The sequence below is a fragment of the Triticum dicoccoides genome, chromosome 5A (genome assembly GCF_002162155.2).
Source record: "Triticum dicoccoides isolate Atlit2015 ecotype Zavitan chromosome 5A, WEW_v2.0, whole genome shotgun sequence".
NCBI classification, from domain to species: domain Eukaryota; kingdom Viridiplantae; phylum Streptophyta; class Magnoliopsida; order Poales; family Poaceae; genus Triticum; species Triticum dicoccoides.
Genome location: NC_041388.1, coordinates 624,173,221 through 624,199,351, shown reverse-complemented (window position 1 = coordinate 624,199,351; position 26,131 = coordinate 624,173,221). Strand labels below are relative to the sequence as shown.

The 26,131-nt window shown below is 48.0% G+C and overlaps 6 protein-coding genes across 8 annotated transcripts; 1 reads left to right on the top strand and 5 right to left on the bottom strand.

The window, feature by feature from the left end:
* Positions 1-1,129: 1,129 nt before the first annotated feature.
* LOC119303507 (glutamate dehydrogenase 1, mitochondrial) lies at positions 1,130-6,476 on the top strand. Of its 2 annotated transcripts, none has more exons than XM_037580640.1 (9): positions 1,130-1,145; positions 3,256-3,400; positions 3,900-4,013; positions 4,413-4,634; positions 4,743-4,817; positions 4,931-5,047; positions 5,371-5,621; positions 5,789-5,864; positions 5,970-6,476. In XM_037580640.1, the coding sequence occupies exons 2-9, from the start codon at positions 3,293-3,295 to the stop codon at positions 6,240-6,242; spliced, it is 1,236 nt and encodes a 411-aa protein (XP_037436537.1). In that variant the 5' UTR covers positions 1,130-1,145; positions 3,256-3,292; the 3' UTR covers positions 6,243-6,476. The 2 variants fall into 2 exon arrangements, with proteins under 2 accessions (XP_037436537.1, XP_037436536.1); XM_037580639.1 differs by lacking the exon at positions 1,130-1,145 and adding an exon at positions 2,982-3,137.
* LOC119303508 lies at positions 6,354-8,152 on the bottom strand. Its single transcript, XM_037580641.1, has 2 exons — positions 7,195-8,152; positions 6,354-7,128 (listed from the first exon to the last, which is right to left on the bottom strand). Exons 1-2 carry the CDS (start codon positions 7,726-7,728, stop codon positions 6,547-6,549), a joined length of 1,116 nt encoding a protein of 371 aa, XP_037436538.1. The 5' UTR covers positions 7,729-8,152; the 3' UTR covers positions 6,354-6,546.
* Positions 8,153-8,692: 540 nt separating this feature from the next.
* LOC119298156 (uncharacterized N-acetyltransferase p20-like) lies at positions 8,693-9,493 on the bottom strand. The gene has a single exon (XM_037575662.1). The coding sequence runs from the start codon at positions 9,405-9,407 to the stop codon at positions 8,847-8,849; it is 561 nt and encodes a 186-aa protein (XP_037431559.1). The 5' UTR covers positions 9,408-9,493; the 3' UTR covers positions 8,693-8,846.
* A 5,669-nt stretch (positions 9,494-15,162) lies between these two features.
* LOC119300194 (non-specific lipid transfer protein GPI-anchored 2-like) lies at positions 15,163-15,983 on the bottom strand. Its single transcript, XM_037577228.1, has 3 exons — positions 15,611-15,983; positions 15,477-15,536; positions 15,163-15,363 (listed from the first exon to the last, which is right to left on the bottom strand). Exons 1-3 carry the CDS (start codon positions 15,981-15,983, stop codon positions 15,242-15,244), a joined length of 555 nt encoding a protein of 184 aa, XP_037433125.1. The 3' UTR covers positions 15,163-15,241.
* Positions 15,984-15,995: 12 nt separating this feature from the next.
* LOC119298155 (uncharacterized N-acetyltransferase p20-like) lies at positions 15,996-16,822 on the bottom strand. Its single transcript, XM_037575661.1, has one exon. The coding sequence runs from the start codon at positions 16,724-16,726 to the stop codon at positions 16,319-16,321; it is 408 nt and encodes a 135-aa protein (XP_037431558.1). The 5' UTR covers positions 16,727-16,822; the 3' UTR covers positions 15,996-16,318.
* Positions 16,823-17,612: 790 nt separating this feature from the next.
* LOC119303505 lies at positions 17,613-21,408 on the bottom strand. 2 transcript variants are annotated; one of them, XM_037580638.1, is made up of 10 exons: positions 20,822-21,408; positions 20,415-20,566; positions 20,090-20,348; positions 19,760-19,988; positions 19,527-19,680; positions 19,255-19,413; positions 18,964-19,173; positions 18,577-18,885; positions 18,277-18,489; positions 17,613-18,093 (listed from the first exon to the last, which is right to left on the bottom strand). In XM_037580638.1, the coding sequence occupies exons 2-10, from the start codon at positions 20,529-20,531 to the stop codon at positions 17,809-17,811; spliced, it is 1,935 nt and encodes a 644-aa protein (XP_037436535.1). In that variant the 5' UTR covers positions 20,532-20,566; positions 20,822-21,408; the 3' UTR covers positions 17,613-17,808. The 2 variants fall into 2 exon arrangements, with proteins under 2 accessions (XP_037436535.1, XP_037436534.1); XM_037580637.1 differs by having other exon boundaries at positions 20,415-20,584; positions 21,264-21,408.
* Positions 21,409-26,131: the final 4,723 nt, after the last annotated feature.

The following is a 26,131-nucleotide window of genomic DNA, read 5'->3' as shown; positions in this document are numbered from 1 at the left end:
ATGACACAGCAGTAAAGGTCTAGTAGTAATCTATGCATTGTCCACGAAACGAACACAAGTCATCCATCCATCTACGACGAAAGAATTCTAAAGCAACTGGGAAGACGGGGTGGCCATGTCGCTGGACTCCAATTGCGCCAATTTGCGCGGCGCATCCTGCGATTGGTTCCATATTCCGCGGTTTTCCACCGGTGATGCAAGAGGATGCGTCTCGCGTCATAATTCATGACATGGAGCTTTCGGTTGCTCGTGCATTTGATGATCTGCTCTCTCTCACCCAGGATATCTTCTGGACCAGATTTGTCATAATCATCGCTTGAACGTATTATTCTGAAGCCACGGTGGATGAGGTGCGTCTAAAATACGCTTATTTCCAAATAACTTACTACATATTCTTTCTCACACACACAGTCTTTCTATGGAAATACAAATGCTCATACACAAATACACTCCCCAAAAAAGGCATGCGCACACACTCTGCCCTTACAAGCATGTCTGAGAGACCGAGTCGGCAAATCTCATCATAGACACCTCGTACTCGAGGCGCACAACGTCTCCCATTAAGGAATAGCGCTAAAATTCTAAAATAAATTCAAAAAAATACAAGCACTCATCTCCAAGAGACCAAACCGGCAAATCTCATCATAGGCACCTCATAGTCAAGGCACAAGACAGTCTTCCACTAGAGAATAGCGAAAAGAAATTGTGGAATAAATTCAGAAAAACACGAGCACTCGTCTGAGAGTGCGAGTATACGACTAAAATCCATGTGGGCAGATTCTAGTATAGAGAACCTAACCAACCGAGCATAGTTACCAGTTTGCGAGCATAATCTCTGTACCTCCACATAATGATGAGACCGAGAATTCCGGGCGTGGACCCTCTGCCCAACTGGCCCTCGAATAGCAATGAAATGGAATTCGATGCAATGCAACCCGGCCAACTCAACCCAAGCAGATGGAATCGCCCAAAGTCCTTGGAGCAATATGATCCATATTCGCCATATCTCCGAACTAATTCCACGTATCATTCCCAGCCGGTTTCTCCTTATAAACCCCCCCTGTAACCCTCTGCCTGAATGCCACAACAGAGCAGACAGCGCGGGCGAAATTCCTCAGCCGCTACGATTCACTCACCCTGATCAGGTGCTGCAACAAAGTACTCTATATACCCTCTCTCCTTTTGTGGTTCGTTTATATGGTAGTGTGCTAGTGTTAGCAGTGATCACATGGCCAGGGAAAGATCAATTACTGATGGTTTATCCAGGCTCTGAACTCTGTACTAGTACTAATATTCTGAAGCTTTTGATTGGGGTTGTTCATCTACGGCTACCTAACCCCCCGGGATCTGATTTTGAGAATATTTGCCTTCATTATCCTCTGATTTGAGAATATTTGCCTTCATCATCCTCTGATCTGAAAGCATCGCCTTAATTATCATTATCTGCATTCATAGTGGGGTGATTGTTTTGTCGTTCTTTTTGGGGCATTAAAAAAGGGATAGCAAAAAACAGGACAAATAATAATGCAGGCCTTGCATAATCTGGAATCCATGCATCTAAAAGCAGCTAAACCACTTTCGACCCGTATTGCTTCTTCTTCTTCTCCACATGATTTTGCTGGCCGTTCTGGGGTTGTCCTGCTCCCGCAATCTGTCCCCACTTTTCGGCGAATGCATCTTCCTGGAACTTATGCCCTCTTACCCCGAGCCAAAGTTGGCATTAGCCATACTAATAGGTTCGTTTAATTATCATACCAGCCCTGTCCATGGCATATGATATATTTCTTGTCACCATATGACACAAAAATTATACGGCATATGTGTTGTCAATCAAATAAATAAATAACATACGGCATATGGCATATGCTTCACACATCCTATGCAGATCATTAGCTAGCCTTAATCCGAGTTTGCCAACAACCCCCTGACCCATGGGATACACGTGTCTTTGTGTCCAATTATTAGATTGTGCTACGCAAAACAGTGCAAAATTGCATGGTTAGCCAAATTATTAGATTGTGCTATGCAAAACAGTGCAAAATTGCATGGTTAGCCAAATAATTCGCAGTTGAGTCAGCCATGTGCGTTTTCCCACAAGTTGCTTCTGAAATTTCCATCTCTTACAGGCGGCCGAAGCACAGACACCAGATTTCTTCTACAGTAGCAGTATCACTCAACTGCTAGACCAAGTTGTTGAGCTCTAGCTGTAGCTGTGATTAAGTACTACTCCCTCCGTCTCCGAATATAAGCCTTTTTAGAGATTTTGATTGATACAGAGTAGTGCATACCGAGTAAAATGAGTGAATCTACGCTCTAAAACATGTCTATATACATTTATATGTAGTCTCTGTTAAAACCAATATCTAAAAAGCCTTATATTTAGAAACGGAGGGAGCAGTACTTGACTGTTGACGGACATGTATTGTGAGCATGAAGTGTCAGGAATCACGTGTTACACGTGCATGCATGCTCATCACCGTCAGCGTATCAGCAAATTGCCTGGCGCAAGCTGTGCAGCCGGTACATCCACAGCTCAGTACATACATTGATACATACGTACATAGCACACCTAACCGATTTGAGCAGTAATCTGAAGTTGCCACATGCAGAGGCTTCCTTGAACACTCACTTCCACTGACTTGTGGCTCAAATTCTGGGCATTTTCTCAGCAAAACAAGCGCAGCTGTCGGCAGTCTGGATCTTCATTCAGATGTTGGCCCTAGAACAGTGATCATTTTGTAGTAGATGTTAGTAAGCTCCTAGCCTAGCACCTCCTCTAAACTAAACAAAAGGGGAGGTGGTCGATTCCTTGGCATAGATTGATGCTCTTCAATCTGGTACTGGTAGGCTAGGAGTAGTACGTAGTAGTTAATTACGGTATTGAGTGCAGACAGGGCTCGGGTCTCGAGGGAAATTAATTGCAGGCAGGGCGAGAATCAGATCTTGTTCTTATCCTTGTAGAGACAAAAAAAAATTAAAATTAAAAAGAAAAATCTCCTCTGCTTTTTGAACGGAACCCAAATCCACCGAGGGGTTCAGCCCAGTGTGCCTATATATGCATACGGCCTACCTGAAACTCCTCCATAGTCTTTGTGCCGCTGCTCGCCACTAACACTTCGCGGCTACTCCACTCGCCGGTAATATAAAAGCAGATTATCCTTTGGTTCCTCGCGCAGAGTTTAATCTTTTTGTCTCGTGTGATTAGTGTTCTTGGATTGCTACCTATGATGCTGGGTTTCTGGATCCGTTTTTCAGGCGCGGCGGCTCCGGAGGGGGGATTTCGTCGGGCAGGATGAACGCATTGGCGGCCACCAGCCGGAACTTCAAGCAGGCGGCCAAGCTGCTGGGCCTCGACTCCAAGCTCGAGAAGAGCCTGCTCATCCCCTTCAGGGAGATCAAGGTGATTATTCCTTGATCCCGGATTTTTTTTCTGTTTTTTGCTGTGAATGAGTGAATCTGGATAGCGATGTACGCTCTTTGTTCTATGGAGTTCAGTGGTTATTGAGAAGTATCACCTTGGTCCTTGGGGACTTAGTATAGTTGACCTGCGATTATATCTTATCTGGTCTGTAAATTTATGAATTTCTGGTTAGGCTACCAGATTATCTTCGGATTCGACATTTTCCAACCTACTACTTCACTTGATTTATTTATTTATTTGTGGGGAACTTCACTTGATTTTCTCTCTCACACACTCTTACTTTCCCTATCCATGTTAATTTATTCTGATTTTCCTGCTGAATATGGCAAAAAAAGTTCGTTGAACTGACCTCTTAGCCACTTACTCTGTAAGGTTAAACCGTGTGCAGGACCGTTCTAACTTTTGAGTATGTTTGCTGTCTATGTAAGCTAAACTGTTTGTTCCATTATTCAGTAACATGCTGCTTGTGTGGTTGCAGGTTGAGTGCACAATCCCGAAAGATGATGGGACATTAGCATCCTATGTTGGGTTTAGGGTGCAGCATGACAATGCCAGGGGCCCTATGAAGGGTGGAATCAGATACCACCATGAGGTGAGCACACATATATGTATATATATATTCCTGGGTTCTTCTGTTCATCATGATACAACCATCCAATAAGCACTCGATTCTTGCCGCGCTGTCGCCGACTTGAAATGGTCCTTCCGCATAAATTCGATCTCCTTCCGGAATCTGTCAGACAGTTGAATGACTTATTGTTCAGCCCATACCTAGTTATGCAATTGCAATATCTACTTGCAGTAAAGCAGAACAAAGCTATTTTGGAAATTAGTCACGTCTCACTAAAGCTACTATACTGGATCACATTCTGACATTCTGACTTGGTTTCCATAAAAACCGATCATGTGCATGCAAGTTCAAGACACTGGCAACCAAGATTATCTATGATCATAGTAAGTTCTTGCACTGACAAACTATGATAAAATTCAGGTTGATCCTGACGAGGTCAATGCCTTGGCGCAACTGATGACATGGAAAACAGCCGTGGCCAATATTCCGTATGGAGGCGCTAAAGGTGGCATTGGGTGCAGTCCCGGAGACCTGAGCATATCGGAGCTCGAACGGCTTACCCGAGTTTTCACCCAGAAAATTCATGACTTAATTGGCATCCACACCGATGTTCCAGCTCCAGACATGGGCACCAACGCACAGGTTATTTATTGTCCTTTGCATATTTATTATTTCTCTGCAGAGTGCTGTGAGAATTATTCATCTGTATTCTGATGTGGATTCTTTTGCTTGTTTCATTCATGGATTCAGACAATGGCATGGATACTGGATGAGTACTCAAAGTTCCATGGCTACTCACCTGCTGTGGTGACAGGAAAGCCTGTGGTAATTATCCATCCTGAAACTCTATCATATAATGTGCAATGGAAATGTTATTTCCAGATCAAATGTGGAAGATGCAGCATTTGATTGTCGAGAGAATTTTTTGCTCAACACAGGACCTTGGAGGATCACTGGGAAGAGATGCAGCTACTGGAAGGGGAGTTCTGTTTGCCACTGAAGCCCTACTTGCAGAGCATGGCAAAGGCATTGCAGGCCAGCGTTTTGTAATCCAGGTAATTAAATAATGTGTAGGCTAATGAGTTAAGCTCTTTGAATTTAAAATGATGAAAAGTAATTGAATTGAGGATTCAGTGTGGTGTGAGTCATGAAGCCTCAATCTATTATTACAAACATAGATTTAAGAAATACTACTAGTTAAAAAGTGACCGTCAGTGGATCGCACAATACGCACTTTTGAACTTTATGGTTACAAAAGGGAGTAAGGGAGCAAGACCAGAACTTTTCTTACTAAAAAGAAAGTAAGTAAGATCAGAACTATGTTTCTTCACCTACATTTGCAGAGATAAGCAATTATTGGGTGCTTTGCCTTTTTCAGGGATTCGGTAATGTTGGCTCCTGGGCTGCTCAACTGATCACTGAAGCTGGCGGCAAGGTGATCGCCATCAGCGATGTCACAGGGGCTGTCAAGAACTCCAATGGCATTGACATAGCCAAGCTGATGAAGCACTCGGCGGAGAACCGTGGGATCAAGGGCTTTGACGGAGGAGACGCCGTCGACCCGACCTCGCTGCTCACCGAAGAGTGCGATGTGCTCATCCCGGCAGCGCTGGGAGGAGTCATAAACAAGTAATCTTCTTCTTCCTCGTCCCAGCTCACTTTATATCCTACCTTCTATCAGATTTCTGCTCTGAACTTCAATTATACTAGTATCCTCCTGGCTGTTATTTTTTTCGGTATCTTAAAACATTTTTGTTAATAAAAAGGCTGTTCTTAACCATGATTTGTTCTCCTAGGGACAATGCTGATGCCATCAAAGCAAAATACATCATCGAGGCTGCGAACCACCCGACAGACCCCGAGGCCGACGAGGCAAGAACACCCAAAATTTTGCCACAAAACAAAGCTCGCATTTGTTGACATAATTCAATTCACACACTGACTGACAGTGGAGAAATGCACATGTTCGTGGTGCAGATTCTGGCGAAGAAGGGGGTGCTGATCCTGCCGGACATCCTGGCCAACTCGGGTGGCGTGACGGTGAGCTACTTCGAGTGGGTGCAGAACATCCAGGGGTTCATGTGGGACGAGGAGAAGGTGAACCGGGAGCTCAAGACGTACATGACCCGCGCCTTCCGGGACACCAAGGAGATGTGCCGCTCCCACCACTGCGACCTCCGCATGGGCGCCTTCACCCTCGGCGTCAACCGCGTCGCCCGCGCCACCGTCCTCCGCGGCTGGGAGGCCTGATCGACCGCCGGCCGGCATCCTGCAATGCCCGTGCTCTCTCGCCGTCTCCATGGGGATCCCGTCCAAGTCTCAACTCAACAAAAAGTTCAATAATCGAGCCCGTGTGTTCTCTCATACATAAGCTCCGATCTCTTGGAGAGACCGGCAGAACAGCAGCAGCAGCACCTTCTTCTTGTAATCCGCGGCTGAGAGTGAAACACAGCAATGTAATTCGGTTTCTTTTTCTTGGTAACATTTGATGGTGTTGATGATGCGTGAGTCGATTTTATTAGCATTTCGTATGGCAGCAAGCCAGCCAACATCGTCATGAACTGCGTGAGTCGATGAGTGGGTCGCCGTCGGTGGAGATGAGGCTGTAGACGACCACGTCCTTGGCGTCGCGGTGGCGCCGCAGCACGGCCTCGCGGCGGAACCCGGCGTCCTCCAGCGCGCGCAGGGACGCGGCGTCGTCCGCGTCCACCAGCGCCTCCACGCGCTCCACGCCCTCCAGGTCCCCGAAGGCCGCGGTCGCCGCGCTCCTCAGGACCGCCGCGGCCACGCCCCTGCCCCGGTGGGCGCGCGCCAGCGCGGTCCCGACCTCCGCGCGGCACCGGTCCTCTGTGCGCAACACGGTCACCGCGCCCACGATGGCGCCGCCGAGGCAGACGGCGCGGATCCAGGTGTGCGGCGGGTCGGTGCCCCGGAGGAACGCGAGCAGGGCGTCGCGGGACGGGGAGAAGTGGACCCCCGACGCCATGGAGGCCGTAGGCGGTACTAGTTCGGGGTCTTCCGCCCACGCCGCCATGGCGTCGGCGTCGGCGTCGGGGAGGTCGAACGGCCGGAGGGTCACCTCGTCCGCGCGCTCCGGCGTCCGGGCTGCCGCTTCTCGCTCCATCGGTCTCCGACCCTAATTCGTTGGACAGAGTGAGACGCTGGACGTACGAGAGTCACGGCGAGCGAGCGGCTTACCTACCTCATCCTCATGTGATGGGGGCAAGGGATCGCCGGAGACGAAGCCGTAGATGGCGAGATCCCTGACGCGGCCCTTGTGCCAGTAGTGGCGCCGCAGCACGCCCTCGCGCCGGAACCCGGCCTTCTCCACCACGCGCTGCGACGCCGCGTTGTCCACGTCCACGAGCGCCTCCACGCGGGCCAGCCCCTCCACCTCGCCGAACACCGCGGCGAGCGCGGCCCTCACGGCGGCGGTGGCCACGCCCCTGCCCCAGTGCGCGCGGGCCACCACGTAGCCGAGCTCCCCGCGGCACCGGTCAGCCGTGGGCTCCAGGGACACCGAGCCGACGGGGCGGGCGTCGCCGGCGAGGCAGATGGCGCGGTACCACTGGTGCGGGAGCGCGGTGTCCCGGATGTGGGCGAGCAGGGCTTCCGTCTCCGTGGACGCGAAGGGCTCCCAGCGGCAGAAGGCGGCGACCTCGGGGTCGGACGCCCATGCCATCATGGCGTCCACGTCCGAGAGGTCGAAGCAGCGCAGGGTCACCTCCGTCGCCATGGGCGCACGCTTCCCACGCGCGGGGGCAGGTGAGCGTGGAGCAGCTACAGTATAGCCACTAGATCAACGACGACGCATGAAAAAGAAACACAAATGGTGACCCGGAAGGTGGTGCCAGTCTTGGACGGCTGACAAACGAGTGGAAGAAACGGATCCAGAGCGCCTCCGGGCGGGCGGGTTGTTGTTCTCCACGACACCGTTGATGGAGGGGAGGTCTGTGGTTGATGACGATCGTAGCTAGAGCTTGGAGGCGGATGTGCAGCTGCCGGCCGGTCGTAGCCGAAGGTCCTACCGCAGCTGCACATCCTCGTCCAAACTCTAGCTAGGATCATATACGTGAATGAGTTCGTCGCACTAGTCTAAGATAGTACTCCCTCGTTCATTTTTATAAGGCCTTAAAGACATTTCAGACAATGTGCAAAATAGCCTATTTTCAGTTGTCTGAAATGACTTATAAAAGTGAACAGAGGGAGTACTATGTACCGACCAAGCTACCTAGCGTGCAGCGGTGGTAAATCAAGTATGCACGACGAGTATAAAGTTGCCAATCCCACATGCACCTTTAGAGCAAAGGAAATGCAGTGGTGGTACAACTTTGGAAATTCCAAACAATTTTTGAATCTGTGCTCATTTTTAAAAAATGCAAACATTTTTTTAATTTGTGAACAAATTTTGAAAAAGGGATTTGTTTTTGAAATCCGAAACGTTTCTGTTGAAACATAAACTCTTTTTTTACCTCTGATTTTCTGTGAAATCTCAAAACGGAAACACTTTGTTAAATTTCAAACAATATTTAAAAACATGAACATTTTTTGAAATTCATGGACATTTTTTTGAAAACATGAGCATTTTTTGAAATTACAAACAATTTATGAAGATTTTCGAACATTTTATTTAGAAAAAATCATCCTTTTGAAAATTTAAAATAAAATAGAAATAATGTAAAAGAAACAACTGGAAAAAAATGGACCTGAAGCGGTTAGCAACCTTCTAGAAGATTCCATAACCGGTCTGTTTATTAACTTGACTGAACAATTAATAAAGAAAGCAAAGTTTCACATGTCATTACGAAAATTTCTTTTCGGGTGGGTATACATGAAGCTGAATTATGACACCAATCAGTCGAGCAGCACAGTGTCGGTGGAGATGAAGCTGAAGATGAGCATGTCCTTGACGGCGCCCTTGAGCAGGCAGTACCGCCGCAGCACAGCCTCCCGCCGGAACCCGGCCTTCTCCAGCACCCGCTGCGACGCCACGTTGGCCACGTCCACCAGCGCCTCCACGCGCTGCAGCCCCTCCACCTCGCCGAACACCGCGGCCACCGCCCGCCGCACGGCCGCCGTGGCCACCCCTTTCCCCCAGTGCGCGCGCGCCAGCACGTACCCGAGCTCCGCGCGGCACGCGTCGTCCGTCGGCGACACGGAGATCGCGCCGACGGGGCGGTGGCCGTCGCCGGCGAGGCAGATGGCGCGGAACCAGGGGTGCGGGAGCACGGCGTCGCGGATGAAGGCGAGCAGGGGCTCCGTGGACTCGTACGGCTCCCAGCGGCAGGGGGCGGCCACCTGCGGGTCCGACGCCCACGCCATCATGGCGTCCACGTCGTCGAGGCTGAACCGCCGGAGCGTCACCTCCATGGCCGGCTTCTTGGCGGGCTGCGCTCCTTGGCCGGCCTGCTCCATTTTCTTTTGAGCTACGTGCTCTGGTTGGCGACGGCGAGCAGAGGTGGCCTGTGTTTATAGCTGGAATCTGTCAGAGCAAGCGCCCACTCTGTTTGACCACATCACATACAAATTGTGACTTACTGTAGGAAGGAACCTTGACAAACCAAGTTTGCCGTGAAAGTGAAACGATGGAGTGTGATTGGAAAATTCAGAGAAAAGGACAGGCAGGCAGGTATGCAAGCGTCAATGGTGATAGGGACGGCCAAGGAAGGTCGATGGAACCGAGGAAGAAGGGCGGCTACAGCCTACAGTGGAGTCAATGGTCAGCCTGACCATGACTTCAAAGCTAGCCCAAACATTTGGGGTTGTCTGGCACGCCTTAGAGCAACTCTAGCAGACCCCATATCCCCGACCCGTAAACTAACCGTCAAAATGTGGCTACGGGCCGGAAAGCCTGCCCAACCAGACCCCGCTTCTCGTCTCGGCCCGCAAAAATTTTTGGGAGGCGCGGCAAATTCCTGACCCCAACTCAAGAAAACGCAGGTTTCTCCCTCGCGGCTGCGGTGCCCTACATCACAGAGAAGCAGTTGGCGGAAGGAACATTTCAGCCACACACTCTTTCCCCCCCTCCTTCTGCTTCCACCCGCCTGCCGCCGGCGATTCCGGCCATATCTGCGGGCGGAATCGCTCCGCGGGGCCGCCCCACACCCTCCCGCGCCGAGCTGCCGCACCGCCCCTCCCGATCCGGCGAGAAGAGCCGCCCCCCGTCGCCGCCGCCGCTGGGGATCGACCACCGCCGAGCGCACCCCCCTCGTCGCCGCCCGGGATCACTCGCCACCGGTTAGTCTTTTTTGTGATTTTTGCAAGCTGTGTAGTAGATTGACGCGCCAGTGTACGTGTAGATGGAGTTGACCCCGTGCGAGAAGTTCTTGCTATCCGATTCGTCTGATTCGAATGACTCGAATGTGGAGACCATGCTTGCGACCTTTCGGCAGCAAACATTAGTCATGGCGCTTGCCGTGAAGGAGCATGAAGACGAGTACCGGAAGAGGAGGCGAGGATCTACTGTCGGGTGTCTGTGCATTCCTTGGAATCGCCATCTTGGAAACGAGATGTTGATGCAAGATTATTTTGCGAAGGATCCTACATATCCTGCACACCTCTTTCGCAGAAGGTACCGAATGCGCCGATCCCTCTTTGTGAAACTTGTTGAAGCTTGCGAGGCAAATTGCTAGTATTTTACTCAAAGAAGGAATGACGCGGGCTTAAAGGGATTTAGTGCATATCAAAAAATCTCCGCGGCTATGCGGGTGATTGCATATGGTGTTCCGGCTGACTATACCGATGAGTATCTTCGCATTGGTGAAGATAGCACAATTGAGTCTGTGCGTAGATTTGCGAAAGTGATCGTCCGTGTCTTTGGTCCCGAGTATCTTCGGGCACCAAATAAAGATGATACAAAGAAATTGATGGCAGCTAATGAGAGGAGAGGTTGACCTGGCATGCTAGGTAGGATTAATTGTATGCATTGGAATTGGAAAATTTGCCCCAGGGCTTGGCAAGGAATGTATTATGGCAAGTCTCGTGATGCAACAATTGTGCTAGAGGCCGTAGCATCCGAGGATTTATGGATTTGGCATTGCTTTTTTGGTATGCCTGGCACTCTCAATGATATCAATGTGTTGCAATGCTCTCATTTGTTTGCTAGGCTTGCTAGTGGTGATGCTCCTGCTTGCAACTACATTATCAATGGGCATGAGTACACAAAAGGGTACTATCTTGCAGATGGTATATACCCTCCTTGGTGCACATTTGTCAAGAGCATCAAAGAACCCAAAACAAAAAACAATGTGAATTTGCAAGGGTGCAAGAGGCAGCCCGAAAAGACATTGAAAGAGCATTCGGTGTTTTGCAATCTAGGTTTGCCATTATCCGTGGTCCTGCTCGTTTTGGGGATAAGAAAACCCTGAAGAACATCATGACTTGTTGTGTTATCCTGCACAATATGATTCTTGAAGATGAGAGAGGAATGAACTTAGAATTCTTTTACGATAATGTGGGTAGCCGTGTCAAACCAGCTAGAGACCCAAACCGCATTAGAGCTTTTCTTCATACATACAAGGAGATTGAAAATGCAGACACACACTTTCAACTTCAGGAAGATCTCATTGAGCACCATTGGCAAAGGGTTGGACAATGACTAATTTTTGTATTCATTTATATTTGTATTCATGACAAGTTTTGTATTACATTATTTAAGTTTGCTACGATGATTTGAATAATCATTTGTAATGCGGATGATTATTGTTTTATGTTTGATTTGAATAATTTAGTTTGTTTTTGATTGTTGAATTATGTTGGATTTGATATTTGCGGGCTGATGATATGCGGGGATGCAGCGGCGCAAAGAGCAGAACCCGCATAGCCGACCCGTAAAAAAGCATATTCCGCGAATATACTTTTTTACGGATCCGTTTGGGGGTCTGCATCTGTGCCAGCCCGCGCCGGCCCGCAAAAGCTGTTTTGCGCAAGCTGCAAACGAGTTTTGTGGGCCGGCTGGATGCGGGGTCTGCTAGAGTTGCTCTTAGAGCCAACCCGTATGTGGGAGGGATATGAAACACTACGCGTCCAAGACGCGTCTGCCATGTTGGATACGATAGGCTGGACCCATCCCCAACATGTTGGATTGTTGGAAATATGCCCTAGAGGCAATAATAAAATAGTTATTATTATATTTATTTGTTCATGATAATTGTCTATTGTTCATGCTATAATTGTGTTATCCGGAAATCGTAATACATGTGTGAATACATAGACCACAACACGTCCCTAGTGAGCCTCTAGTTGACTAGCTCGTTGATCAAAAGATAGTCATGGTTTTCTGACTATGGACATTGGATGTCATTGATAACGGGATCACATCATTAGGAGAATGATGTGATGGACAAGACTCAATCCTAAGCATAGCTTAAAGATCGTGTAGTTCATTTGCTAGAGCTTTTCCGAATGTCAAGTATCATTTCCTTAGACCATGAGATTGTGCAACTCCCGGATACCGTAGGAGTGCTTTGGGTGTGCCAAACGTCACAATGTAACTGGGTGACTATAAAGGTACACTACGGGTATCTCCGAAAGTGTCTATTGGGTTGGCACGAATCGAGACTGGGATTTGTCACTCCGTATGACGGAGAGGTATCTCTGGGTCCACTCGGTAATGCATCATCATAATGAGCTCAATGTGACCAAGTGGTTGATCACGGGATCATGCATTACGGTACGAGTAAAGTGACTTGCCGGCAACGAGATTGAACGAGGTATTGGGATACCGACGATCGAGTCTCGGGCAAGTAACGTACCGATTAACAAAGGGAATTGTATACGGGATTGATTGAATCCTCGACATCGTGGTTCATCCGATGAGATCATCGAGGAGCATGTGGGATCCAACATGGGTATCCAGATCCCGCTGTTGGTTATTGACCAGAGAGTCGTCTCGGTCATGTCTGCGTGTCTTCCGAACCCGTAGGGTCTACACACTTAAGGTTTGGTGACGCTAGGGTTGTTGAGATATTAGTATACGGTAACCCGAAAGTTGTTTGGAGTCCCGGATGAGATCCCGGACGTCACGAGGAGTTCCGGAATGGTCCGGAGGTGAAGATTTATATATAGGAAGTCAAGTTTCGGCCATCGGGAAATTTTGGGGGGTAATCGGTATTGTATTGGGACCACCGGAAGGGTCCCGGGGGTCCACCGGGTAGGGCCACCTATCCCGGAGGGCCCCATGGGCTGAAGTGGGAGGGGAACCAGCCCCTAGTGGGCTGGTGCGCCCCCATGGGCCCCCCCTGCGCCTAGGGTTGAAAACCCTAGGGGTGGGGGCGCCCCACTTGGCTTGGGGGGCACTCCACCCCTCTTGGCCGCCGCCCCCCTTGGAGATCCCATCTCCTAGGGCCGGCGCCCCCCTAGGGGTCCTATATATAGTGGGGGAGGGAGGGCAGCCGCACCCTAGCCCCTGGCGTCTCCCTCTCCCTCCCGTGACACTTCTCCCTCTCCCTGAGCTTGGTGAAGTCCTGCCGAGATCACCGTTGCTTCCACCACCACGCCGTCGTGCTGCTGGATATCCATCAACCTCTCCTTCCCCTTGCTGGATCAAGTTGGAGGAGACTTCTTCCCAACCGTACGTGTGTTGAACGCGGAGGTGTCGTCCGTTCGGCGCTAGGACATCGGTGATTTGGATCACGACGAGTACGACTCCATCAACCCCGTTCTCTTGAAAGCTTCCGCTCGCGATCTACAAGGGTATGTAGATGCACTCCCCTCTCCCTCGTTGCTAGGTGACTCCATAGATTGATCTTGGTGATGCGTAGAAAATTTTAAAATTCTGCTACGTTCCCCAACAGTGGCATCATGAGCTAGGTCTATGCGTAGTTTCTTTGCACGAGTAGAACACAAAGCAGTTGTGGGCGTCGATATTGTCAATTTACTTGCCGTTACTAGTATTATCTTGATTCGGCGGCATCGTGGGATGAAGCGTCCCGGACCGACCTTACACGTACGCTTACGTGAGACTGATTCCACCGACTGACATGCACTAGTTGCATAAGGTGGCTAGCGGGTGTCTGTCTCTCCCACTTTAGTCGGATCGGATTCGATGAAAAGGTTCCTTATGAAGGTTAAATAGAAATTGGCATATCACATTGTGGTTTTGGCGTAGGTAAGAAACGTTCTTGCTAGAAACCTATAGCAGCCACGTAAAAACTTGCAACAACAATTAGAGGACGTCTAACTTGCAACAACAAGTAGAAAGAGATTTCTCGGTTATGCTTGGTTCTGTTGATTGCATGCATTTGCAATGAAAGAATTGCCTGAAAGGTTTGCATAGACATTACCAAGGTCACTCCAGAGAGGCCACCACCGTACTTGAAGCAATGACATTAAAAGACTTGTGGATTAGGCAGACTTTCTTTGGCATGCCTCGTTCTCACAATGATATCAATATGCTCCAGCGATATCTGTTGTTCAAGAGACTTGCAATGGGCATGCTCCGAGATGCAACTACACTATCAAAAGACACAACTATACAATGGGGTGCTACCTTGCGATGGTATCTATCATCGGCCGGCGGCTTTCGTGAAGACTATATCCAAAGCCCCGAGGTAGGAAAGAATGTGTGTTTGCACAAATGCAAGAAGGTGCTAGAAATAGTGTGAAAAGGGTATTCGGTGTACTCCAAGCTCATTGGGGTATTGTTCGTGGAGCTACAATGATGCGGGAACCGAAACATTGTGGCTGATGACATGTTATGTAATCTTGTACAAGTCCGCCTCCTAGAATAAGATGTGGGGCATGTTGGGAACTTTCTAGAGATACATAGACAATTTCGAGACCAACAGGTGCACGTGCAACGGAATTATCTTGTGGAGTATATGCGGGTCCAATCTAGAAATCAATGAATTTCATGTTTGAATTATGCACTTCGAATAAGTTTTATGTCTGAATTATGTATTTTTATGTACACATTTTTTTTTTGGTATGAGGTATCCACTCACTGTTACCATGTATTATCAAATAATGGACGTGCATGTATTTGGATGAATTTGAGATTTCAAAAATGAAGGTTGTGGTTGTAAAAGAGAACATGGGGCGGACTGGCGCTGCCCATGGAGTGTCCGGACGCACCCGTGGACGTTTAGTGCATCGGATTTGACCACTTTAGTGCAATGACCAACGAGATCCCCCGTTCCCCACCGTTCATTCAAGCCATGCTGAAAAAACATTCATTCAAGCATAACGGGGTCTTGGCCTCTGCCATGTCCGATCGTACATTTACAGGCCCGTGGCCAACTCAACAGGTGTCAGGGTCCACGAACGAGAGCCCTTGCTACGACGGCGACGACGAAGGCCAGACTTCTCCTTGCTGCTCTGTTGACGTTCCCGCGGGAGTACTGAGGCGTCGGAGTGGCCTTGGATCCAGAACCTGCGTCAGATCCAGAGACAGAAAATGGCGCTCCGATTAGCTCACCGCCATGCGCTCTGATCATCTCCACGGGCCTATTCCAAAACGTTTGCAGGAGGTTCTGCTGCACGTACCTGCCGGCGTAGCGTCTGGATCGTAGGGCGTCGCCGGAGAAGACAGCGGAACGCCCATGGCTGCACGGCACAAATGGCACGACGTTATTTTCTGCACTTGTGGTGTCGTTCGTACTTGCGCAATGTGGACTCACCGTCGCACTGGCTGGCGGGCGGCGCCTGGACCCTGCACGCCGCGGGCATCTGCAGCGCGCGGGCACCGTCCAGGGCGACGCCGAGCGTGGCCGCCGTGCCGCCGAGCACCGCGCAGAGGCACTGCGGGCTGGACCGCAGCACGCCGGACACCGCCGCGCAGCACGGCTCCCCGGGCGCCGTCGCGTCGCCCGACATGTAGCCCATGCACGGCGACAGGCTCACGAGCTCCGGCATGCACCCGGAGCCCCCGCTGACCCCTGAGGGCGCCGGCGCCGGCGCCTCGGCCTGCGCCGCGCACCGGCACGCCATCAGCGCGGCCGTCACGGCCAGGGCAAGGCCGAGCAACGCGACGTTGGCGTAAGTCGTTCCCATTGGACCTGCTGTAATTCTTCCTTGTGTGTGATGAGCAAGCTGTGCGTGGCACTGGTACGCACATATCCTCTCTTATTTTGTAGCAAGAACCATTCTCTTTCTTGACACTGACAGACCATGGTCCATAATAGTAGCAATTAGTTAGGTTGGTCGCGCCGGTGAGCCCAGGCTATTTTTGCATATGCATTCGCCATTGTTCGGTCAACTTCTCGCCAAATCCTTGGACTTCGCTTTCATGGCGAGTCAGTCAGAGTCTCCAAGACAGAGAGAGCAGTGCACCTGCAAACTTTCTGGATTCATCTGGTCACAATCGTCCTAGCTACCCGACGTCCTGATCACCTAAACGCATCGGCACAAGCGGTTCGCGCAACCCCCATGACCGCGGCCACCGCCCGCCGCACGGCCGTCGTGGCCACGCCCTTGCCCCAGTGCGCGCGCGCCAGCACGTACCCGAGCTCCGCGCGGCACGCGTCGTCCGTCGGTGACACGGAGATCGCGCCGACGGGGCGGTCGTCGTCGCCGGCGAGGCAGATGGCCCGGAACCAAGGGTGCGGCAGCACGGCGTCGCGGATGAAGGCGAGCAGGGGCTCCGTGGACTCGTAGGGCTCCCAGCGGCAGGGGGCGGCCACCTGCGGGTCCGACGCCCACGCCATCATGGCGTCCACGTCGGCGAGGCTGAACCGCCGGAGCGTCACCTCCAGGGCCGGTTTCTTTGCGGACAGCGCTTCTTGGCCGCGCTCCATTTGCTGTGTGCTGCTGCTGATCGAGAGGGGGCCTTGCGATGGTGGGTAGTAAGCTCAGCGGTGCAGCTGGTGGGCTGTGTTTATAGATGGAACCAGAGTACCAGCCAGAGCAAGCGCCTGCTCTGTTTGACCACCACGGTCACACTACTAATTGTGGCTAGGAATCTTGATCGCCAAGTAAGTTTGCCGTGAGCTAAGATGCTGAGATGGTTTGTTCGTTTCTTTCTTTCAGGCTAGTTATAGTGAGAGTAACTTAGCTAGTACTTCACGCATAAGAATTGTCTGAAGTCAAGCTTCATAAAGTTTGATCATATTTATATGAAAAAATATTAATATCTACAATACTAAATTTATACAATATGAAAACTAAAATCATGACGCATCTAATGTTGTTGATTTTCACATTCTGAATGTTGGTATTTTTCTTCATAAATTCGGTCAAAGTTTACGAGGTTTGACTTCAGACAAACCTTATGTGCGAACTAAAAAGGACCGGAGGGAGTAACATAGTGCACTCAAAGAAATCTTTGCTTATGTGGCAAATAATTAATGAGAGGTGGTAACATAGCGTTTTCCAAGACAAGATGAGTCTACAAGCTAATAAATGAAGCCATATAAGATACTAGCATTATGTTACTTTGCATTATGAAGATAATAACATGACACTAGTCTAAGTTACTCCCCACTATGACTAACCTCAAAAATTTCAGACGAATTAGAGACAAGAAAAGGACAGCAAAGTGTCCAGGATGATGGATGGTTGGGGAAAGAAGGAGGAAGAAGGTGCGGGCGGCTACGTTGAAGTCAACGGTCAACATGACCGTGACATGTTAACAATCAAACAAATCAGCAGAGACTGAAAGCAACATATCTAGAGAGCTGGGGTCACAGGGATGGATGTATTCTTTTTGATACGTGATGCTCTTCATTGACTCATAGTCGGAATACAAACACCGTAAACATTGTCAGTTACATTTCTACGTGTTCTTCAGCTATTCTCTCCGTTCTGAATTACTTGTCTTAAATTTGTCTAGATATGAAGGTATCTAGCAGCTCAGAGACCCTCTTTATACTTCTTCCAGTCAAGAGATCGCTTCCTCTCCATCATGATCAGGGGTGTGATGGACGGGTTTCACATATACGCCAATTGCATGAAGATATCTCCCCCCGCGCGCGAAGAAGCCAACCATTTTGGAATTGCGTTCCACTCGGTTGCGGAACGGACTTCCTCGCCCTTCCCCGAAAGGTCCATATGTACCCTCATTGGTGACCATCGTCAGCGATGTTATAACGTTGGAATACGATCTGCCGAATCTGCCGACTGTTCCAGAAATTTCTGTCACAAATTCCGACGGCCGAAGCTTAATCTGCAGGCAAAAGGAGATGCATTACAAAGTAAATAACTTTTGCAAGTACTCCCTCCGTCCGGAAATACTTGTCTCTAGACGTATTTTAGTTCTAGATACATCCATTTTTATACATTTCTTCGACAAGTATTTTCGGACGGAGGGAGTATTACATGGCAGAAGGTTCACTATATATACACTCACCTTATGCCCATCATTGCCCTCCCATGGGCCACCCCACGGACCAACATTGTGCTCATGCCCACTATGATCAGTATATGAAAACTCAAGTACATCAACTATAACGCCACTGTAAACTGTCACGCTTTCCAGACGGTGGGGTGCGACTGTGATGTCGTAAGCCGTTCCTCCATTTCCTCCCCAAGGCCCAAGCTTAGTAGCCACGGGCTCCTGAGACTGCACTCCAAGCAAGAAAAGGTTGAAAGGAAAATTTAGAAGAGAAAATAATAATAAGATGAGCTATATAGCTAGAGAAACAAATACCTCCTCCTGCTCTTCTCCTGGACAAGAGACCACCTCCTCTCCATCATGATCGGTGGTGTGACTGATGCGACTCACATACACGCCAATTGCATCGAGATGGCTCCCTGCGCGCGCAAAGAAGCCAACAATGTTGGAATTTCTTTCCATTGGGACGCGGAATCGACTTCCTCCTCCGCGCCCGAAAGGTCCATATCTATCCTGATTGGTGACCAGTGCCAGCGATGTTATAACATTGTTGGAGTGAGTTCTGAAAAATGTGCCGATTGTTCCAGCCATTTCCATCAGAAACTCCGATGGCTGAAGCTTAATCTGCAGGCACATAAAAACGCATTACTAAGTAAAATACTTTTGCAAGTATTGCTTGCACAAGGTTTACTACACACTCACCGTATACCCATCACCGCTCATTGAACCACCCCACTGACCAACATTGCGCTGATGTCCACTATGATCAGTATATGAGAACTTAAGTTGATCAACTATAATGCCACTGTAAATTGTCACACTTTTCAGACGGTGGGGTGTTACTGTGATGTCATAAGCCATTCCTCCATTTCCACCCCAAGGCCCAAGCCTAGTAACTACTGGCTCCTGGGACTGCAATCCAAGCAAGAAAAGGTTGAAAAGAAATTTTAGTAAAAATAATAAGATAAGATATATCTCTATAGTAATAAGCACCTTGTCCTGCTCTTCTCCTTCTTTCAGTTCATGGATAACATCCTCTATAGTAGGCCTATTGCCTTTATCAGCATCCACACAATTTACTGCTATTTTGATGCATCTCTTGACTTGTCGACAATCTACTTCAGCAATCCTTTTCCTCCAATTCTTGTTTACCTACACAAACGAATTACAATCATGATATACTGTTGTTGGAGTAGTATATATAATGTATATTGCATTCTGTTCATCAAAATGAATTCGTGGTGCAGAGAAATAGCTTCTCGTACATGCTGAATAAATTCTTCAGAAGACGACATATCTGCATATTTGAAACGGCCCAGAGGTCCCGCAATTATCTCTATGATTATCACACCTAAGCTGAATATGTCATACTTTTCGGAGATTTGGCGCTTTTGTATGTACTCTGGTGGCATGTAGGCCCTGCATGATGGCACACGCAATAGTTTTCATACAGAGATAGTAAAATAAGCTGATCATTTCTCATGGGTTATCAACTTACAGTGTTCCAGCAAGTATTTTTGTGGTAAAGGTTTTTGTTGAAGCAAAGAGTCTTGACAAACCAAAATCTCCTATTTTTGGCATCATTTCCTCATCTAACAATATGTTCGCAGGCTTCAAGCCAAGATGGTACATAGGGTCATTCGATCCCTTGTGAAGGTAATTTAATCCTTCACAGATTCCCTTAATTATTTTGTAACGTGTGTGCCAATCAAGTCCAGAAAATTCATCTGTAGAAGTAAGCACCAAGTGTGATACAAAGAACAAGTAAATTTAGAGGTAATTTTCCTTTACATGCAAAAATAATAGTCTGAGCAGAGCATGTTCATACCAGAAAGATGCCTATCAAGGCTACCACCCCGCAAGTATTCGAAGCAGAGAGCTCTTTCTTCTACTCTAGCAAAAACATATTCTCCTTTGAGTTCATGATGTATATGGCGTATCTCATAGCAGTAGCCAACTAATCGGATGATATTCTGATGTTGGACCCTCATGAGGTTATTAAATTCATGCTTGAATTGCTCATCATTAAGTCCTGGCATGTAATGGAGCTTCTTCACAGCGATCTCTTGCCCGTTATCCAACACCCCCTGTTGAAATTCTCTTGTCAACAAATGAGTATCATTCAAAAAATATAAGCGCTATATTGATCATACCTTGTATACTTCTCCGAACCCACCAGTGCCAACCTTGTGCTCCTCGGAGAATCCATTCGTAACTTCTTCTAATAATGAATACTTCAGATCCTTTGGTTCCAGATGTAAGTTCTCCATGATATACTATGTCAGTATATCTGTTATCTTCAACCCTTTATGAAATAGAATTACTGAGCAAGAAAAGGCATATCAAGATAAAGCTAAAATAAAGACTAGTAGATATTTTCTCGAAAGAAGATTCAAATTTACGGTATATGCGCTAAGATTGACTATTTAAAAAATGGCAAGCATAAAACGAAATGTTAGATATGTTCTTCAGCATCATAATCATCATATTGAGTTTTTTTGTTGTTGCGATAAAGCCCCTAGATCTCTTAATAAGATTCAAAAGCACTAGCAGAAAGCACCTTAGGTATTATAAAAATTACACCCAGGTCATCGGATCGGACCACCACCCAACACCAACTGCCGCCGGGAGGAGCGGCGGCTCGGCCCTCCCTCGCCGGAGCCAGCCACACCTTGCAGAAGCGGACAGCTGGGAAGTCTTGGAGCTACGATCCCCCAGGAGCAACGCCCAGCGGAGAATCCCATCGCCTTTGAAGCCAAATCAAGATCCAGAAACCGAAGGAGCAGTCTGCGCACCCCCACCAGCTTCACGGCGGTGCCAAAGCCACCACGGCAACGGCATCGAAGGAGAAGCCGAGGGACAAAAGGCCCCAATAGCACCAGCGCCTTCGACTCCCCAATCCGGAGAGGCTTTATTAAGTTTAATGACGACCAACATGGTCTCTGGATCTAACTAACTAGTACAGGAATCACAAGTGAAAGCAACTGCAGGAAAGCACTGACCGGGAGAGGCCTGTAGGCTGTAGGCTTGCTTGATCCCCCTGGCTGGAGATGTCGAGATAGTACTATATATGTGATGTCGATGTAGATGGATCATGCAAAATTTGCAGGGTTTAGCTTGGAGCAGGCTTGACATATACGAGTAGTATGTGACAGATTGTAGCACTCCACAGCTCACACCACCCGTCTCTTTTTATAGCCTTTTTTCTTTTCTTTCTGCGATGACTTTGTACTTCCTCCACTCCCTGGTGTGGTGTAAAAGACGCTCTTATATTATGAGACGGAGGGAGTAGTTTACAAGTAAATGACACACTTGCAATATTGAGAAATGTTACCTCTTCTGCACAAGGGGGAAGGGAGCAGGTACAATGCACGAGCGGAAGGATGGCTTGGCCGCGTGCTCACATCACATGCATGGGAGAGTATTTTCGTTTGACAGCTCTTTCAATGTGATGTTACTTTCTTGATGATTAGATTGATCAGGACCAATTGCAACATGGTGCGTAACATATAGTACTAGTATGTGCTACTAGTTGCGAGGTCTGCTTCCACGAAATCACTCGTTCGCCGTCGCTTAGTTGCGTCGTCGCCAGCGCATTGTCTTTCTTGTAAACGCTCGTTGGATAGATGTGCCTCGGACAGGGACATGTCTACGTTTATATATGACAAAAAAAAAAAATGAGACATACGCGTTACATGCATAGGGAACGAAAGGTCCGCCATGAAAGTAAAAAGGATTTGACAGGGACATATCTGAGCGTTATAAATAAGAGAGAAAAAAATATGTTTTTCACCACTCAAGTTCCCGAGAAGTCTACATGGTCCCTCTAGAATTTTTCAGCGACATTTGCTCTCTCAGCGAGACAAATTTAGTCCAAAACCAGATTTAGAGAGGCAAAGCAGCCACCTGTCCTCTTTTATCTCTATCTTCTCCAGCTGTGTTAACTACATGGGCTTGCCGCTAAGAAAAACCGAAAATCCATGAGCGCTACCATCGGCACCCAACCATCCATCTGAGCCATCGCCGCGTGCCACCGCGCCATCCACCTGCCCCTATCCCTGTCTGTGCGCTATTGGGCACCTGCGTCGCACCGCCCCCCCATCTGAGTTACTTTGTATTTTTTTGAATTCCAGATCCAAATAAGTGTATCTATAATTGTTATGAGCATGAATAAAGTTACAGGTGTTTCAAAAAAAAAAACCTAGTTTTTCTCCATTGTTTTTTGACACGTTTCGATTCAAATTTTTTCTCTCACGTCTCCTTAGCCTCCCACATGCCCACGTTTTCCCAAAGCCCTCCTAGCTGAGGTCAAAGGGCTTACAACAAGCCCAAAAAACAACTAGCCAACGCACAATTTTCTCTTCAAATGTTAAAGAAACATTGCTATTTGACCATCGGTGCACATTATTAGTATGCCATTTACACATAAGTGGATTTTTTCCAATGTTAAAATATTCCCATGGTGTTTGTGCGTATATTATCATACGTGGGTGCACAAGTTTGATTCTTGTTGAGGCACATATTTGCTTTCGCGAGAGACACAACTAAAGAAAAAACACATTTTTTCTTCCATGAGATGAACAAGTTTGCTTTTTGTGGAGGCACGGGTTTGCTTCCATAAGAGGCACATATTTGCTTCTCGTGGAAGCACAGATTCGCAGTTGTGTCTCTCGAAAAGAGAAAAAATATATATGGTTTTTGCTTCAACGAGAGGCACGGGTTTGCTTCTTGTGGAGGCACAGGTTTTCTTCCGCAAGAGGCTCAGCTGTGCCTCTAAAAAACATATTTTTTTTCATGAGTGGCACCTATTTGCTTCTCGTGGAGGCAAAAATTTGCTTCCGCGGGAACCATAGTTGTGCCTCTCAGAAAAGGAAAAGAAGTGAAAAAACACGTATTTTCGGCTATGTTTTTTCCGAGTTTTTCGGTGGAAAAAGTTTCGTTGAAACCTATTAACATGAATCTAGTTTTGAATCTTGACGCTGAAAGATTGAGGATGCCGCCTAGAGAGGGGGGGGGGGTGAATATGCGCTTTAAAATAATTATGATATAGACTTGAACAAATGCGGAATAAACCTAGCGGTTAATTTGCCAAGCACAAAACCTAAAACAACTAGGCTCACCTATGTGCACCAACAACTTATGCTAAGCACGATAAGCAACTATGTGATAGCAAGAAATATGACAAAGAACAATATGTCTATCACAAAGTAAAGTGCATAAGTAAAGGGTTCGGGTAAGAGATAACCGAGGCACGCAGAGACGACGATGTATCCCGAAGTTCACACCCTTGCGGATGATAATCTCCGTTTGGAGCGGTGTGGAGGCACAATGCTCCCCAAGAAGCCACTAGGGCCACCGTAATCTCCTCACGCCCTCGCACAATGCAAGATGTCGTGATTCCACTAAGGGACCCTTGAGGGCGGTCACCGAACCCGTACAAATGGCAACCCTTGGGGGCGGTCACCGAACCCGTACACTTTGGCAACCCTTGGGGGCGGTCACCGAAACCCGTCAAATTGCCCGGGGCGATCTCCACAACCTAATTGGAGACCCCGATGTTTGCCCGGAGCTTTACACCATAATGATTGAGCTCCGAACACCACCAACCATCTAGGGCGCCCAAGCACCCAAGAGGAACAAGCTCAAGGGCACCAAGCACCCAAGAGTAATAAGCTTCTCAACTTGTACCTTCCACGTATCACCGTGGAGAACTCAAACCGATGCACCAAATGCAATGGCAAGGGCACACGGAGTGCCCAAGTCCTTCTCTCTCAAATCCCACTGAAGCAACTAATGTTAGGAAGGAAAATGAAAGGAAGAATAAGAAGGAGAACACCAAAAACTCCAAGATCTAGATCCAAGGGGTTCCCCTCACATAGAGGAGAAAGGGATTGATGGAAATGTGGATCTAGATCTCCTCTCTCTTTTCCCTCAAAAACTAGCAAGAATCCATGAAGGGATTGAGAGTTAGCAAGCTCGGAGAAGGTCAACAATGGAGGAAGAATACAAGCTTAAGAGATAAGGTTCAATGGGGAAGAAGACCCCTTTTATAGGACCTCCTGAATCCAACCGTTATGTGCTCAGGTCGTGCACAAGCGGTACTACCGCTTGGAGGAGCGGTACTACCGCTTAACACAGTCAAAACAACCCAACGAGAGAGAAACACACGAGTTGAAGTTCTGCCAGAGAGGTAGTACCGCTCTGGGGAGAGATAGTACCGCTTACCACTTATAAGAGGTACTACCGCTCAGGAGGAGAGGTAGTACCGCTTACCACTAATAAGAGGTACTACCGCTCGGGTGGAGAGATAGTACCGCTTACCGCTTATAGGAGGTACTACCGCTCTACTATTGCTCTACTACCGCGAAATCTGACACGAAAAGATGCATCCCCAGAAGCAGCGGTACTACGCGCGGCACAGGGCCGCGGTACTGCCGCTTACAAGCGGTACTACAGCTCTAGAGAGCAGTACTACCGCTTGAGGCTTTCAGGAACACAACAGAGAAAACAGAGGATGCAATAAAGCCTAAACTGCCACAACTTCTGCTTATGAACTCCGAATTGAGCAAACTCAAACTTGTTGGATAGAAGACGACGAGTAGCATCCAACATCGGCTGATTATAGTAAGAAGTGGCAGGGGAGGTATGCCTAACAAATAGAGGAGAGAAACCTCCAACAGAAAAGAACCGACATAACCTCCAACATCGAAAACATCATAGAAGATGCACATGAACTCCGTTTTCGACGAACTCGAGCTTGTCAAGAAGAAGACCACAAGCTCTAAAACTCACAATGAGAAACACCAAACACGAACCAAGAAATATGATGCAAGGATGCAATGGTTTGAGCTCTCTACGAACAATATGATCAAGCTACTCATCGAGAGCCCCCCTTGATAGTACGGCAATCGATCCAATAACCCAGTCTCCCAACTACCACTATGAGACCGGTAAAATAAAAAACCTATCAAGGGCAAACTTTTGTATTGCACATAGTCCACTTGAGCTAGATGATGACGATCTTGACTTCCTCAAGTTGGACCACCTTTCTTGATTGTGTTGGCTCGATGAAAACTAGTTGATTGCTCCCCCATACTCCACTATGGGTGAGCCACTCTTCGGTACATCTTCATAAATCCATTGTTACCATAATGGACGGCAAGCTTCAAGCATTTGATCTCATCATGATGCTCCACTTGTACTTGCACATCGCAACCTAACCCCACAAAGAACTCTCATGAAAACCATGGGTTAGCAAACAGAGCGTAATGGACAATGCTTACCATACCATGGGATCACTTGATCCCTTGGTACATCTTGTACGCTTTGTGTGTTGATCAACTTGATTCACTCTTGACTTGGCCTTAATCAACCTTGATTCTTTTCAACCCTCGTCATTTGGATGATGTCTTGAAGGTAAACATGAATGATCACACAATCTTCTTCTTCAAGACATACTTGCAATAAGCTCAACTCTCACATGACCAATCTTTGGATAATTCCTTAATAACACCTTGATCACCACATAAACTCCTTGAAACCAACACATGGATTTCAAAAAATTCCTATGGACAAATCCTTCAAATAAAACTCAAGGCAACCATTGGTCCATAGAGATTGTCATCAATTACCAAAACCAAACATGGGGGCACCGCATGTTCTTTCAGACGTGAGAAATCCAATGATAAAAACATTTCAAGATTTGGATGCACGGTTTAAGAGATAAAACATTTTGAAAAATAAATCTACCAATAAAGGGAAAATCCTAGGTTACCACCTGACCATCCCTAAGTTCACTGAAAAAGTCCCCTTGGCGACAGATAAGTTCACTAAAAAAGTCCCCTTAACTAGGGATTTCGGATTCCATCCC